The sequence below is a fragment of the Engystomops pustulosus genome, chromosome 3, assembly GCF_040894005.1.
Source record: "Engystomops pustulosus chromosome 3, aEngPut4.maternal, whole genome shotgun sequence".
Taxonomy (NCBI): Eukaryota; Metazoa; Chordata; class Amphibia; order Anura; family Leptodactylidae; genus Engystomops; species Engystomops pustulosus.
In genome coordinates this window covers 119,059,097-119,077,126 of record NC_092413.1, presented here as the reverse complement: position 1 = coordinate 119,077,126, position 18,030 = coordinate 119,059,097, and the positions used below count along the sequence as shown (strand labels likewise).

Genomic DNA, 18,030 nt, shown 5'->3' with positions numbered 1-18,030 from the left:
TTCCTCCGCCGTCCACCAGGTGGCGCTGCTGCGCTGAAGAGCATCGGAACGCACTGGAATACACCAAGCCTGGCTGAGTGAAGGTAAGTGCAATTTTCGCGACACATTTTTTTTTTTTTTTAAATGCGGCGGTTTTTCCGAATCCGTCATGTTTTCACTCAGCCACGCCCCCGGTTTCCGCCGCGTGCATGCCGGCGGCGATGCGGCACAATCCGATCGTGTGCTCCAAAATCCCGGGGCAATTCAGGGGAAAATCGGCGCAAATCGGAAATATTCGGGTAACACGTCGGGAAACCGCGAATCGGGCCCTTAGTAAATGACCCCCAATATGAATACAATAAAAAAAGTTAAGTCGGCCATGATGCTTCAACTTCACTATTTCTAGATCTCCTAAACACATTGTGAAGTCTCTCTCTTTGTATATATTATAGTTATATAGTTATTTGAATTTCATTCATTTAATTGAATTCAAAAAGTGAGTTATTACAAAATGAACGTTTTCAAGTGTTTATGTTATGGTAACAGTTTACAGCAAAGTGTCATTGTCTAAGAAAACTAGAATAATTCACCCAAAACACCTGCAAAGGGGTCTTAGTCCCTTAGTAGGCAACACAATCATGGGGCAGACTTATGACTTTTTTGACCGATACTCATTGACACACTCCACAAGGAAGGTAAGCTACACAGGGGCATTGCTAAATCAGCTGGCTGTTTACAGAGTGCTGTATCAAAGTATATTAATGGAATGTGAGGGGAAGGAAAAAATGTGGTACAAAAAGGTACACATACAACCGGAATAACTGCAGCCTTGATAGGATTGTTAGGAAAAGGCCATTCAAAAATGTGGGGGAGATTCACAAGCAGTTGACTTCTGCTGGAGTCAGTGCTTCGAGAGCCACTACACACAGACATATCCAGGCCACGGGCTACAAGTGTTGAATTCCATGTGTCAAGCCTCTAGTGACCAATAGACAGGGCCAGAAGCGTCTTACCTGGGCCAATGAGAAGAAGAACTGGACTGTTGCTCAGTGGTCCAAGGTATTGTTTTCTAATGGAAGTTAATTTTGCATTTCATTTGGAAATCAAGGTCCCAAAGTCTCTAGGAAGAGTGGAGAGGCACAATCCAAGCTGCTTGAGGTCTAGTGTGAAGTTTCCATAATCAGCAACAGTTTGGGGAGCCATATCATCTGCTGGTGTAGGACCACTGTATATTATCAAGACCAGTGCAGCCAACTACCAGGAAATTTTATAACACTTCATGCTTCCCTCTGCCAACAAGCTCTTTGGAGGTGTAAAATGAAAATTCCATCAGGATTTAGCACCTGGGCACACTGCCATAGTACCAATTACCCAAAGTATCACTGAGCTTGATTAGCTAGCAAACTTGTCGGACCTTAACCCCCTAGAGCAGTGGTGGCGAACCTATGGCACTCAGAGCCCTTTCTGTGGGCACCCAGCCATCACCCCAGCACACTAGGCAGGACTCAAAGAATCTTCTTGCAGTTCCAAGCAACTTAAAAGATGCTGCTTTCAGTCATATCCTAAAGTGATACTTACTTCGCTACTTGGGACTGTAGAGAATGAGTAGACAGGGCCGAATTATCTTTGGAGGACCTCCTGCTGACCCACGATTCTCTGAGTACAGAGGGACACTGGAAAGAAGCTACAATGATGCAAATTTTCCATCTTGTCCTCAGGAGGCCAATATGACTGAAAGTTGTTGAAAAACGGGGAGCAATAACTTAATGCTATCATTTTTGGTTGGCACCTCGTGATAAATAAGGGGGGTTTTGGGTTGCAGTTTGGGCTCTCGGACACCAAAAGGTTCGCCATCACTGCCCTAGAGAATGTACGTGGTATCAAGGTGAAGATAAGAGACACCAGACCCAACAAAGCAGACAAGCTGAAGGTTTCTACCAAAGCAACCTTGGCTTCCATTATACCTCTGCAGTGCCATTAGTTTAATTGCCTCTATGCCACATGGCACCGATACAGTCATTTTTGCAAACAGAGCCCGACCAAGTATTGAGTGCATTTACTGTGCATTTCTTTACATTTGGTCAACATTTCTGTGTTCAAACAATGTTTATACAGTTGCTCAAATATAATATTCTAATTTTCTAAGATCATGGACCAGATAGATAAAAACTGTAGCAGCGTGCCTAGTTTTATTAGTGTTGCATGTTCATAATTCATCCAATTAGTTTTCAGGATTAGTTGTCCGGTGGCTTGGAAAGGTGAGCATTGAATTTATTTATTTTTTTGGAATCAAGGTTACTTTTACTGATATTCTTTATTGAAAAGCACTTGTATATAGCACCCAATAAAACCGCCATGTAAGACAATGGAAACTGTATGGCTACGTATCAAGCAGCTTCAAGCCCTCCATTTACTTCTGTACAGCACACAATTCAGCTTTTCCATGGATGAATTTCCACAGGAGTGGACACAAAAGACATATTAAGAGAAATCTAACATTTCTTTTTATGCATTGTGAACCAAGTATACCTTGAGACTGCTGCAGAGACACTGATGCAGAAACATCTAGTTTAATCCCTAAACTGAGTGGTTTTGCAAAAAATAAATAAATTAAAAATTCAGGCCCTTGGGAAAGCTGGGTGCAGGCTTGCTTCCACATACACAGGAGCTGCCTGGACTGTCCAGACAGGACTAATCAACCTGGACGCCTCATACACAGCAGCTGGGGGATGGTGCAGCGACTGATTACTGCCTGTCAAGGATAACAGGGTGATTACGTATTTTTGGCTTGTGCTGGGCAGGACAAGGTTGAAGCAGTGGACATTAGGGTAAGAAGAGAGCATCAGGGCAGCCACAGGATCTGCTTCAGCATTCTCAAGGTATGTTTGGTTCATAATGTATAAAAGCCTTTAAGGGTGCATACACATATCAGTTGCCAACCGCTTTTTAACCACAAATCAACAGCGTTGATGAGAAAACTGCTGTAAAGATTCTGATGGAGGGATTAAAAAAAAAAGTGATGGCACACAGGTCTTAAGCTTACCTTTCTAAGAGTCTTGCAGAAATGCTACAGGGGACAAATGGATTATTTTCCTACTTAATCTTAAGCTATAGACCAACCAAGGCTATGGGGCATAATCCTTAAGGTTCCAGCGTAAAAAAAATTCATTACATTTTGCTTTCTACTCTCACATAGGCAGTGTCAGGCTCTCTTCATAATCCAAGGACCACCCACCTGTCAGTAAACAGTCTAATTATTATAGCCAAACTGAGGCTCAAAGTTGGCTGATCAGAATCTTACTGTGAGATGGGTCGTCTTGGGCTCAAGAGTGCAGCCTGGATTTGCCCATCCAACAGTAGTAATAATTAATACTTAATGGTGGCAGCTAACGAGAATATTCAAACTACACCAGACTGGCACTGCTGGTCCCTCCTGACTTAAAGGGAATCTACCATTTGTTTGTATGCATTATGAACCAAACATACCTTGAGAATCCTACATTGATGCAGAAACCCATCTTCTTTAATCCCTGAACGGAGTGGTTTTGCTGAAAAAACAATTATAAAATTAAGATAATGTGGCTCTATCGCTCCTGTGGCTTCTCCCCTTACCCCAATTATGCACTGCTTTAGAGAACGCTGTATTCACTGTATTGTCCTCGACAGGCAGAAGTAAACATCCGCTACACAATCCCCCAGCTGCTGTGTGCGAGTCATCTGGCTCAGGTTGATTAGTCCTGTCTGGACAGTTCAAGAAGCTTCGTAAAACATAGCAGCCAGTATGCACCCAACTTTCTAAATTTTAAAATAGTTTTGAGCAAAATCATTTGGATCGGCGATTAAACAAGAGGTGTTTCTGTATCAGTGTAGCTACAGCATTTTCAAGGCATGTTTGGTTCACAATGCATGAAAACAAATAGTAGATTTTGGCCAGGTCATTCATCAAGTATTTCAATCCAGTTATGGTTAAACACAGATTTGACAATACCAGATGCAAAAAAAAAAAAAAAAAACCCTGATGAAATAACTGCAAAAGTAGCCTCAAGACACAGCTGCTATTAAGCAAGGCATTTCACCTTGCTAAAAAACACAGCAGACATACGTTTTTATCCTTTCGGCATTGGAACTTTTATACAGTGTATGTCATCGTCAAGGCATGTCCAGTGTCATTTCGCCTTTCTGAGGTACAAGATATTAGACTTCTGATATTTTAACTTACTGTAATATGAAATTAAATAGTATATACTTTTAATGTACAATTTTCAAAATATGAACATCAGGGACATCAAGTTAAAATACAACCGCAGTCCACCAAAGTTTGAGAGTAGCTGTGCTATTTTTCAGCAATTTTCTCGGTATTTGATTTAACAATTTTTACATCAAAAGGTGTGAAAAATTTCAACAAGGCCTTTGTGTCCATTATGTCTAGACTATATTCCCCAGCTATTTTCTCTGCTGTCCATGTGGTTGGGGATTTTTTGTAATTGATCAAAATGGTCAGTGCTTCAACAATAGAAATCTTTCCCTTAGGAATGTTGTCCACCGTGATTCCAAAAGTGTCATTTCTCATCATATGCTTTGGGAGTCTCAAATCCTCTTGCTTAGCAAAGGGAACTTCTGTTTTTACCTAATATTTAAAAAACAGCAAAAAACAAAATGAAGTGAAACATGAAAGCAACACCAAATCACATTAACACTTACAGATCAAAGCATTTTTACTCCCCACCATCCAAAAGCCTGAAGTTTTGAACTTTTTGTTTAGAGATATGAATGAAGGTTTTTTTCTCTAGGACAATTTGTATTGATTAGAGTCACTATTTAATATTCCATGAAATGTAATGAAAAGCTGGAAAAAAAAATCTCCGGAGAGGAGGAGTGGGAAGGCGTGGTATAGCGTCAACTGCACTGACAGTGTACAACGTGGGACATTTGAGACCCGAAGAGAGCATGTGCCGTTGTCCAAGGCCAGTCCTCAGCAGCTGCGCAAACCAGGAAATGCTGACACAGCATCCTAGAAATGGCTAGATAGTACCTTAACACCTTGCCGACCGAGGACGAACTATATCGTCCTCATGCGGAAGGGGTGTATGGAGAGAGCTCACGAGCTGAGCTCTCTCCATACACAGCAGGTAACGGCTGTAGAACACAGCCAACACCCGCCTGTCACTGCCGTGGTCGGTGCAGGCACCGATCGTGGCAATTAACCTGTTAACCGTGGCACCTAACTTACCTTTACATGGGCGCCGCCATCTTGGATGCCTGATCGCCGCCCCCTGGAACGTTATCGGAGGGCGGCGATCGGTTGCTATGGCAGCCTAGAGTCTCATTGAGACTTGTAGGCTTGCCAGGTGCAATGATTTCTACCCACCAGAGGGCAGGCTATTAAAAATCATTGTAAAATAGCTATATACTGCAATACAGTAGTATTGCAGTATATAGTATTAGCAATTGGACCCTGCAGGGTTAAATTACCCTGGAGAATCTAAAATAATGGTAAAATTTTTTAAAAATTAAAAAAAAAAAAATATGAAAAAAATTGTAAAAAAAAGTTTAAATCACCCCCCTTTCCCTAGAACTGATAGAAATATAAATAAACAGTAAAAATCATAAACACATTAGGTATCATCGCGTCCCAAAAATGTCCGATCTATCAAAATATATTAGCGTTTTTTCCCCAGCGTTTAACCCAGTAACGGAAATTGGCACCCAAAGTCGAAAATGCCACTTTTTTGCCATTTTAAAAAATTGTATAAAAAGTGATCAAAAGCCCATACAGTCCTAAAAATTAAAGCATTAAAAACGTCAAAAGTCGGAAAAAATTACACCACCCAAAGCTCCGTACACTGAAGTATGAAAAAGTTATTAGTGCCAGAACATGGCAAAATGAAGATTTTTTTTTGTTTTTACAGAACATTTTTAATTTTTTTTAAATGTATAAAAAAATTATAAAACCTATACAAATTTGGGATCCTCGTGATCGTACCGAACCAAAGAATAAAATAGAAATGTGATTTGGGGCGGCCAGTGAAAGCTGTAAAATCCAAGCCCACAAGAAAACAGCGCAAATGTGTTTTTTCATAATTTTCACTGCATTCGAATTTTTTTCCCGCTTCCCAGTATATGGCATGGAATAATAAATACTGTCACTACGAAGTTCAATTGGTTACGCAGAAAACAAGCCCAAACAGAGCTCTTTACATGGAAAAATAAAAAAAAGTTACAGATTTTTGAAGGTGGGGAGTGAAAAATTAAAATGCAAAAACGAAAAAAGGCCAAATCCCTATGGGGTTAAAGTGGTTATGTCCGCACCCTGGAGACCACAGTTCCCTAAATAATTTTCATAACTACTGTGGGACAATTTTGTTTTGTGCAGCCAAGTATAAAGAAACCCTCTGATGAGTCCCTACACTGGATGAAATGTGTGAAAGCATTAATCTTATCAAGGCATAAAGGGATATCAAGGGCATTCCTACCAGGGCAAGTAATGGAACTTCGCTTGTAAGGGCTGGATGCCATTTTTGGGGAACAAGGACACTCAAAGTAATTTAAAATGTCATTTTAAAACATATCGACCATGGGATTCCCTGATGGAATATAATTCCTATTCACCTCCCTGTCCCGTCCCGCTTTTCATTAACCTTCTTTTCAGTATTGGAACTGACACCTTTAGTAAAAAAAAGTGTTTAAAGTATTTGCAATGTAATTTTTCACATCTGCGGCCCAACGTCTACAGAATGTTCAGAGAGCTTCTGCAAATCTTATGCATCCCTCGCCGGGAGTACAGGCAACATTATAGATTTGCAGAGAGATCCAGTGACAAAAAAGACCCACAGCAGTCTACTAATCACAAGATGGACTGCAGCCATAATGTAAATTCATTTTTTCTCCCCATCTATTTCACATTTGAATTTTTTTTCCATTTTTACAGTACATTTTATGAAATATTATTAGTTCCATTAGGAAGTATCATTTGTTAGGCAGAAAATAAGCCCCATAAATCTCTGCAAATAAAAAATATGGATTTTGAAAGAAAAACTAAAACACACAATATGGAAAAAGGGCATTGGCAGCAAGTGGTTAATAAAGTCGAACTTTAAGTCTTATTAGCTAACACTTTTTACTATGCTTTTAAGAATTAGCTTTGCTTCACCATTAGTTTGGTCTGAAAACATATAATAGCAATATTATTTAATAAACTAAGTTCTATGGGTATATTTGCCTATAGTGGCAGTGTAGAAATTGATTTGATATAGTATCCTAGTCATACAAACTATTGTGTAAGTGTATGTTATTTTAAGCCAAATATAAAGATATTCTAGTATACATGTATTTAGTAATTCAATGGTTACAAAGTCTTTCAGATTTTATAAACACATTTAATAATGTATATAAAATTATAGTAACTAGTAAAACATTAAATACAGGTCAAGAGTCGGGGGAATACAAGTGGATGCTTTGTGCTAAAGGCAGCATGCTAATTGACAAATGGAGCCGCAAGTTTCCATATTTACTTATTTTTAACCTAAAACAGCAAGAGGTGCATTGAATGAAGAACCCAGTGTGACTCTGAAAGCCAATGTGAGAGCAATCTATAATAGGCCTCAAAGAGAGCATATTAACCAGACACAGAATGGAAACACAGGCCACAAATCTAGGCAACACAGGTGACATATTATGGAGCTTTTCAGGTAGCAGATAATTGTAAGGAAGTAACATAATGAAAATGTTAATGGAGGCTAAATATTCATTAGGAAAAACATCATTTGAATTAGTCAGTAATGGACATAATTTTCTTCAAATGTGCTGTAATACATCATTGTTATTTTCAGAGACCTTTTTATTAACAGATCATTAAAATTACTGAAGACATAATAAATCACAGCAATCGCAAAAAAACAGCTCTCACAAGCATTAGATAATCTACAAGCTATATTGACATTAAATTAGGGGTCCCTCCAGGTCACTCTGAAGGGCAGCGAATCAAGAGTTGCTTCACTGGACAGCCCCTTGTACTCTGTCAGCTGGAGCCTTTCCTGGGGGCTACAGCTCAACAACCACGTTTCTTTGGACCCATCTAGCTGGCTTGGTTGTATATAGTAGAATTATAGTCTTTGTTTTCTTTTTTTTTGCCGGATTATAGCTGGACTTGAATGAGATCTCTTCACTACACCCAAATCCTCCCTCCTGAGTTACTGCTTTAGTATTAATAAATAAGCCTGCTATAGCAGTTACTCATAGCAGAGAGGAGGGGATGTGCTGAACACATGTGAAGGATGGAATTAAGGTTTTCATCAGAGAGAAGACCCCTATGTGATGTTTGTTCATCTTCATTAAAACACACAGGGCGATCCTTTATATTTGTAAATACATATTCTGCTTCTCACTTTTCTAGAAAGATTCTGTTTTTCACCTTTCTTTTGTCATTTTTGGGAGAAGTGGCCTCATGTGACAGGTAGCATGTCGTTGTTTATGGATGTACCAACACACCAGCAAAGCATTGTGGGATTTCTGTCATAAGCAGCCCATGCACTGCCTACAGGGCTCAACACTAATAGGTATTTGGTAGTGCAGATTATATGTAGCAACCCTGATCTTGACAAATGGAAAAGCAAAGGGTGTTTTTATTTTTATTGTTCCTTCCATGAAACTCAAACTGGGCAATTCAGGACACTAATACCACAGGTCCATAAAAGGTAAAGAAGACAGAAAAAAAAAAGGAATAAAACAGCTGGGACGGGATATTTAGAGGTGGATAGGGTTAACAAGGAAAGTAGGAAGGGAGTTATACTATGTTCTGTACAAAATTAAATGTGCTGACAACAAAATCAAAATAAACCTTCAATGAAAATCAAATTTATTAACCAACAAAGGCCTGGATTTGAAGTCGTTCACAAAATTAAAGTGAAAAAAAAAAAAACACTACAGGCTTATCCAAATTTGATGAAATGTCTGTAAAACAAGACAAAATGAGGCTTAGTATTGTGTGTGGCCTCCACGTGCCTGTATGGCTTCTCTACAAGCCTCGGCAACCTGCACAAGCAGCTCAAGTAGTGCAGATCATGCAGGATGGTACATCAATGCAAGCTGTGGCAAGAAGGCTCGCTGTTTGTCAGCATAGTGTCCAGAGGCTAGAGGCACTACCAGGAGATATCCAATACACCAGGAGATGTGGAGGGGGCCGCAGGAGGGCAACAACCCTGCAGAAGGACCACTACCATTGCCATTGTACAAGGAGGAGCAGGAGTCCACTGCCAGAGCCTGGCAAAATAACCTCCAACAGATCATAAATGTGCAGGTGTCTGCACAAATGGTTAAAAAAACGGCTCTATGAGGATGGTATGAGGTTACAACGTGGGGGTTGTGCTCACAGCCCAAGACCGTTCAAGGCGCTTGGCAATTGCCATAGAACACCTAGATTGTCTAATTGACCAGTGGCGCCCTGTGCTCTTCACAGATGAAGGCAGGTTCACACTGAGCACATGCGACAGTCTGGAGACACCATAGAGAGTGATCTGCTGTCTGCAACATCTTTAAGTATGACCTGTTGGGCAGTGGGTCAGTAATGGTGTGGGGTGGCATTTCTTTGGAGGGCCGCACAGTCCTCCATGTGCTTGCCAGAGGTAGCCTGCCTGTCTTTAGGTACTGAAATTAGATCCTCAGACCCCTTGTGAGACCAAATGCTGGTGTGGTTGGCCTGGGTTCCTCCTAATGCAGGACAATGCTAGACCTCATGTGGCTGGAGTGTAAGACTGTCCAGAGGTTGGTGGATGCTTTAGTTCAGGTCTAGGAGGAGATTCCTCAGGAGACCATCCGTAACCTCATAAGGAGCTTGCCCATGCACTGTAGGAAGGTCATACAGGCACGTGGAGGCCACACACAAAGTTGTAGCACATTATATCAATGTTGGATAAGCCTGAAGTGTGTTTGTCCACTTTCATTTTGTGGGCGACTCCAAATCCAGGTCTCCATTGGTTAATAAATTTCCATGATATGAATTTTTTGTGATTATGTTGTAAGCACATTCAACTTTGTACAGAAAAAAGAATTAAATGAGAATATTTTGTTCATCCAGAATCTAGAATGTGTTATTTGAGGATTCCCTTTATTTTTTTTGAGCAGTGTATATAGGTATTACAGACCAATGTTTCTGGCAATGCTCCCGTTTATGGCGTCATCTTCGTGACATCATCGGTGAGGGACGATCGGTCGCCATGAGAGCCTTGGGTCTTCCCAAGGCTGTCTTGTTTTTACCCATTCATTACAATGTGCGATTTGCACATTTTAATGAATGAGGTGGAAAATCCCCATATACTGCCATACTGTAGTATATTGTAGGATCAGACAACCTAGGATTAAATTACCCTAGGGCAGTGGTGGCGAACCTATGGCACGGGTGCCAGAGGCGGCACTCAGAGCCCTTTTTGTGGGCACTCGGGCCATCACCCCAGCACACCAGACAGGACTCAAACAATCTTCCAGCAGTTCCAAGCAATTTAAAGGATGCTGTTTTCACTCATATATTAAAGTGATACTGACTTTGTTACTTGGGAGAAGAATGAGTAGACAGGGCCGAATTATCTCTGGAGGATCTTCTGCTGGCCCCTTGATTCTCAGAGTACAGAGGGACACTGGAAAGAAGCTAAAATGTTGCAAATTTTCCATCTTGTCCTGAGGAGGCCAATATGATGGAATGTTGTTGAGGAACATGGAGCAATAAGTTACTGCTTTAACTTTTGGTTGGCACCTCGCAATAAATAAGGGGGGTTTTGGGTTGGAGTTTGGGCACCCGGCAGCTAAAAGGTTCGCCATCACTGCCCTAGGGAGTCTAAAAAATAGTAAAAGTTAAAATAAAAAAAGTATAAAAAAAAATTATAAAAAAACCCTAAAAATTCTAATCACCCCCCTTTTCCCTAGAACTGATATAAATAAACAGTAAAAATCATAAGCACATAAGGTATCACCACATCTGAAAATGCCCTGCCAAAACGGTTTTTCACTGCGTTTAGCCCCATAACGGAAAATAGCGCCCAAATTCGAAAATGGCACTTTTTTGCCATTTTGAAAAATAGAAAAAAATTCAATAAAAAGTGATGAAAAGCCTATAGAGTCCTAAAAGTGGTAGCATGCCTTCCGGGGGTCTTTCCCCCATGATCGGCCCCCCGCGCCATCCTCGGGGGCGCCGATCGTTGCGATGGCAGCACAGGGTTCCTATCAGGACCCAAGAGCTGCCTGTAGGCACGGTCTGAAAGATGGGGTCTCTGACGTCATCTTAACCCCTTAACGACCTGGCCCTTTTTAGTTTTTTCACTTCCATTTTCACTCCCCACCTTCAAAAATCTATGACTTTATTATTTTTCCACATAAAGAGCTGTGTTATGGCTTATTTTCTACGTAACAAATTGCACTTCATAGTGATGATATTTAATATTCCATGCCGTGTACTGGGAAACAGGGGGAAAAAAATTCCAAATGCAGTGAAAATGGTTAAAAAACCGCATTTGCAACGTTTTCCTGTGGGCTTAGATTTTACAGCTTTCACTGTGCGCAACAAATGACATGTCTACTTTATTCTTTGGGTTGGTACGATTACGGGGATAACAAATTTGTATAGGTTTTATAATGTTTTCATACATTTACAAAAATTAAAACCTCCTGTACAATTTTCTGGCGCCAATAACTTTTTTCATACTTTGGTGTACAGAGCTGTGGGTGGTGTAATTTTTTTGCGACTTTTGATGGTGTTTTCATTGCTCTAATTTTTAGGACTGTACGACCTTTTGATCACTTATATTTATCAAAATGGCAAAAAAAAATGCCATTTTCGATTTTGGGTTCTATTTTTCGTTACGGGGTTAAACGCAGCGAAAAACCGTTATATTTTGATAGGTCGGGCATTTTCAGACACGGTGATGCCTAATGTGTTTATGATTTTATTATAATTTTTTTTTACTTTTTTAAATTTTTACTTTTACTATTTTTCAGACACTTTAAGGTACTGTAACTCTAGGTTGTCTGATTGATCCTATCATATATTGCCATTCAATACAATGTGCAATTAGCAGATTGTAATGAATAGGTTAAAACGAGACAGCCTCGGGTCTTCGTAAGACCCGAGGCTGTCATGGTGACAGATCGCCGCTCCCCGATGACGTCATAGGGAGCGACGATCCGTGGCGCCCATGAGCCGCCATCTTTTTAAAGCCGCCGGCGGCGATTGGTGGGAAAACATCCGATATGCAGCAATGGAGAGGGCACGGCCCGGAAGAGTATTATCATGAACAAGCACAATCCCACACGATGAACACTGCTAAAAAAAAACTTACTTACTGCTACCTGTTCTTCCACATCTTTCAATTGTGTCGGCCGCCTTAGGCCACCAATAAAGTTGACAGAAGGAAGGCAAACTATTTGCCTTCTTTTTTATTTTTCCATATACAGAGCTGTGTGACGGCTTATTTTCTGCGTAATAAATTACACTTCAAAATGGTGGTATTTAATATTCCATGCTGTGTGCTGGGAAGCGGGAAAATTCCAAATGCAGTGAAATTGGTAAAAAAACGCATTTGTGCCGTAATTCTTGTGGGCTTGGATTTTACGAATTTCACTGTGCGCCCCAAATGACATGTCTACTTTATATTTTGGGTCGGTACGATTACGGGGATACCAAATTTGTATAGGTTTTATAATGTTTTCATATATTTACAAAAATTAAAACCTCCTGTACAAAATTTTTGGGGGGAATTTTGCCATCTTCTGGCGCTAATAACTTACTTTGGTGTATGGACCTGTGGGTGGTGCCGTTTTTTGATGACGTTTACAATGTTATAATTTTTAGGACTGTGCGACCTTTTGATCACTTTTTATAGAATTCTTTATTTTTTTTTAAATGGCAAAAAAAATTTCGTCTTTAGGCGCGATTTTTCGTTACGGGGTTAAACGCAGTGAAAAACAGTTATCATCTTTTCATAGATCGTGCATTTTCGAACGTGGCGATACCTAATGTGTTTATGATTTTTACTGTTTATTTATATTTATATCAGTTCTAGGGAAAGGGGGGGAGATTTGAATTTTTAGGGTTTTTTTATTATAATTTTTTTATTTTAACTTTTTTTTTTTATTTTTACTATTTTTCAGACTCCCTAGGGTACTTTAACCCTAGGGTGTCTGTACGATCCTATCATATACTGCCATACTACTGTATGGCAGTATATGTGTATTTTACTTCTCATACATTACAATGTGCTGATAGCTGATCTAGACTTACCGGCTATGGAGAGAGCTCGGCCCGCAAACCCTCTCCATGTACCGGGACCCGACATGTGACGTACTGCCCCTTTTTTGGCAAGGAAAAAGGGGAATCCTCTTTGCCTAGAGGAGAGGCAGATCTACCATTGCCATAGACAGGGATTCTTTACTGAGAGAGCAGTGAGGCAATGGAACTCTGCCACAAGATGCTGTAATGGCTGATAATTTTAAAATTTTTTATGTCTGAATGTCTTTCTGGAGAGCAATAGTATCACATCTTATGGGAATAAAACATTATTTGTAAGTAGTTTCTGTTGATCCAGGGAGTTATTTGGACCGCTCAGGGTCAGAAAGGAATTTTTCCCTACATTGGGCCAATTGGCAACAGCCTTTTAGAGTTTTTGCCTTCCTCTGGATCAACACAGTTTAAGGTAGAATTTATAGGTTGGACTTAACGAACTGATGTCTATTTCTAACCTCATTTACTATGATACTATGTATATTTATGTGCTCTTAGCTCTCTGCATTGAGCTGATCCACAACTCCGTGTAATTGCTGTAGTATTCAACCAGAGGCCTGCTGCAGCTTTATTTCAGCTAGGAGTGGCTGCACCGTGGTTGAATGCTGAAAGCTAATTGCACGACAATGTAAGGTCACACCCCAAAGGCTCCAAGTCCAGCTACGATCCTGGAATATGAATCAAATTTTGTCATTCCTACTCCTACCAGCAACATACTGGGCAGATACATCACTTTGTCTTCAGTTTACATGATTACAACTACTGAGATTCCCTTTCATGGACATTTTATTATGCCAATCATTTTATATATTTCTAATATATTATACATGCTGTAACTCTATACCAGTATCACAGAGAAATTAGAAGAATTACAGAAATATAAAATTTTCCAGAAAAATAAAACATCTTAAATGAGAACAAACGTTTCTGATCATTGGAATCTACACTGTAATTATGTGCACAAATGATCCGTTCCAAGAATCGTGAAATGAAAGGATAAGAATAGCATACAAAAAAGCAATATGAAAACCTGCCAACATTTACCAGGGGTGTCGGATCTCTGGAGTCAACATAAACGTCTTTCAAATGAGACAGAAGTTGGCTGTCTTTTTTGTGAATCTTTTCCTGAATGTCAGGGTGATCTATAAATAGAATTTAGTAATAAAACATCAACCAATGTCCTTCAGTAACAACACTACAATAACAATATTGGCTACACTGATCTATAACATAATCTTCACAATCAGACTAGACATCACAGATTACTGATTTTTCTCTGTGATACAAGATCTAGATGCAGGTTAGGCGGCCGACGATTTACTTCACCTGCCACAAACTGTAGATACATTTCTTCAATTTATTGTTAGGAAAAATTGTCCATGTGTGAAGATAATTTTCTATAAATTTAGTCATACGGTCCCTTAAAAACGACATAGCTGTCCTAGTATATGACCATCTCAGTTGGAGTCATGTAAAAAATACAGTGTTTTCATGTGAAATGTCCTGTGGTAATGGACACTGAATACAGGTGGTCAGGCAGGGCTCAATAGAGCATGTGTGACCACCGCTGTCAGAGTGGTCGTGGTAGAGGACAACTATGTTATTTCTAAAGGAGCACACAACTACATTTCTGGGAAATTATCTTGCCCAGGAAAATCGTTTAATAACATCCAATTAATGAAATGTATGTATAAATTAAATCTGAATACATCCCTTTAATGCTGCAGGAACCATTCTTAAAGGGGTATTCCGGGAATATGAACGTCTGACGCAAAAACCCATGATGATATAAATAAATGAATACAACAATACTCAATGTCATTAGTCACAAAATGGAGCTTAAATAATTTGATTTTATGATTTACAAAGTTTATGGCCTCTCTAAAGTAGGTGGAGTTATCACTAAGATGGCAGCCAATGGAAACTACAAGTTCCATGATCCTTTAGTTCTCAATAACTCCTCCTACCACTTATGGTCTGCTAACAGTGATGATGTAACAGACTTTCATTACCATAGTAATGATGTGTAACTGCCACCACAACACTGACCATACTGGATGCACTGCAACCAACCGACTACAGCCAAACATAGAGGTGATCACATGACCTGCCCAGGCAGGTGCAGGACATGTGATGTGGACATGTGACCAGCAGCCATCTTCTGTCCTGCAACGGACCACGCGGAGGAAATTAATGGACTGATTAAAGGGCCAGTAGCATTTTAATTCTTCATTACAGTCTATGTCCACAACATTTTCTGCTAAGAGGAGCAAAATTTTAAATAACAACCAATTACACATTAGCTCATATTTTGAGTGCCCATTTGTATATGAATTATGCTGATTCCTGGAATACCCCTTTAATTATTGTGGCATTACCTGATCTTACTACATATCAAGTTTCTTACTCATAAATGAATCCTAAACGTCAGGTAAGAGAAGAGCTACCGCCTTTCTCCATAATCTGCACTACTCTTCTATTTGACCTTATTCAAGACCCGAGTGTGACTAACTGATCATGTGCGGACTCCAAGGACTCATCTCCCGGCATGCACTATGACTACAGGGCCGTTTCCGGTAAGTGGAACGCACGTGAGAAGGTAAACAGGAGTATACTATGCTCGCATGTGCTCCCTGCGTCATGTCTCCGCTGCAGCGCCCCCTGGTGTCACAGGTTGCAGAAGGTCACGCACGGGAGCTCTGTACACTTACTGGACGTGGCCGCTTGTAGAGCCTCCTTGGTGCCCGGATGTAGCGGTGCCGCGCTGGGCTTGTCCCTGCCTATCAGCCGGTGTGCTCGGCTCTCTACATTAAAGTTTCTGAAAGCGCGGACTATGTTTGCGCCCATGTCTACTGCTGCATGTCCCGCACAGCGCACACTGCTGCCGGCTCTGCTGTGACTGGCGGCGGGGAGTGGTGACGCCTTCCGGTTCCCTCCCCCTGCACTGATGTTTGTGGACACAGAGGATGCATTCACTACACTGCATCTCCATGGCTGGGCGCAATCATTGTGCATGTATACACTGAGGTTACAAGGTGTGGGGAGTGTAGTTATAATGCACAGAAGGGGTTCACCTGTGCTGTGCCCTGACAATCGCTGGGGCCATGGTGGTTCTGCAGGTTGATCTTTCTGGGACCACATCTCTTGTTTTTGAGAATTTATGTACAAATTTGCTATTTTTTTTACAACCATCATTGGAGGGAAAGACAAATGGGGGATATTTATCCTTAGATCTTGGACCACACACTTACGAAAGACACCATTTGGTGCAGGTCCGAAGTCTTCTAGCTCCTATAGATGCCCTGGTTACAATGGAAGACTTGTAAGAGAATAAAAATGTACAAATGTTGCACGGGGGTCTTTTATGACACACAAAATATTAAGAAATATTTAGAAATATACATGAATAATTCCCAATAGCATAAGCTGTCGCACATAGAAAATGTTTTAAACTGTACTGGGGGCTGGAGCAGTGAGTATTGGGGCAGCAATTGATAGGGGGGGGGGATAGTGCTACTGGGGGGGATAGTACTTGCTACTAGGGGACAGCAGACCCAGGCTATTGGGGCAGCACTTGGACTACTGGGTGCAGCATCTAGGACTACAGGTTACTGGGGGTAGCACTCGCTACTGGGGGCAAGCACGCTGGCTGCTGGGAGCAGCACTTGGATAACTGGGCCATCACTGTGACTTTACTACTGGGACATCTGTGTGACTTGACTACTGGGGGCAGGCACCCTGATTACTGGGGACAGTACTGTGAATATTTATTACAGGAGACAAGCATTGTGGCTACTGGGAGCAGGCATCGTGGCTACTGGGGGGAGGCACCGTAACTACTGAGAGAAGGCTCCATGGCTACTGGAGACTGCCCCTAGGGCTATTGGAGGCAGCACTAGGACTACTGGCTATTGGGAGTAGCATCTGGGACTCACGGGGCAGCACTAGGACTACTGGAAGAAAGCACTGTGAATATTGTCGACAGGCACTGCTATCAGAGGGGGCAAGCACTATGACTAGTGGAGGCTGGCGCTGTCACTACTGAGGCAAGCACTGTGACTATTGACTACCTGGAGCAGGCACTTTGACAACTACGGCTGCTGTGTGAGGGCAATAGACCTATTGGCTACAGTTTGGAGGCAGTGTAACTACTTGCTACTGTGTGGGGGCTATGTGACTATTTGCTACTTTGTGGGGGGCAGTGTGACTTCAGTTACTGTATGGGGGCGATGTGACTATATTGGCTGCTGTGTGGGTGCTTTGTTAGTACAGTGTCTTGCAGAAGTATTCGGCCCCCTTGAACTTTTCTGCCTTTTGCTACATTTCAGGCTTCAAACATAAAGACATAAATTTGTAATTTTTGAGTGAAGAATCAACAACAAGTGAGACACAATTGTGAAGTGGAACAAAATTTATTGGACATTTTAAAGGAAACCTACCACCACGGATCTACCTACCTATTAAAACTTCGTGGTCCAGAACTTTGAAAACTGCTGTTCACAAATGCTCTCCATCCAACCTCACTGAGCTTAAGCTGAGGTTTTGAGTCTCTCAATAAGAAAAACTGTTAGAGACATACACCAAGCGACTTTCAGCTGTAATTTCAGCAAAAGGTGGCACTACAAAGTATTAATTTAAGGGAACCGAATAATATTGCATGCCCCACTTTTCAATTTATTACAAAAGTTTTTACAAAAGTTTAAAATTGGTTCCACTTCACAATTTTATATCTTTATGTTTGAAGCCTGAAACATAGCAAGATGAGTTATGGCTGGTAGAAGATAAAA

The 18,030-nt window shown here is 40.9% G+C and overlaps 1 protein-coding gene across 1 annotated transcript; it reads right to left on the bottom strand.

Moving 5' to 3' along the window:
* Nucleotides 1-4,205: 4,205 nt before the first annotated feature.
* On the bottom strand, nucleotides 4,206-16,237 carry NDUFAF4 (NADH:ubiquinone oxidoreductase complex assembly factor 4). The gene is made up of 3 exons (XM_072141923.1): nucleotides 15,955-16,237; nucleotides 14,288-14,385; nucleotides 4,206-4,606 (listed from the first exon to the last, which is right to left on the bottom strand). The coding sequence occupies exons 1-3, from the start codon at nucleotides 16,088-16,090 to the stop codon at nucleotides 4,313-4,315; spliced, it is 528 nt and encodes a 175-aa protein (XP_071998024.1). The 5' UTR covers nucleotides 16,091-16,237; the 3' UTR covers nucleotides 4,206-4,312.
* Between the last annotated feature and the right edge of the window lie 1,793 nt (nucleotides 16,238-18,030).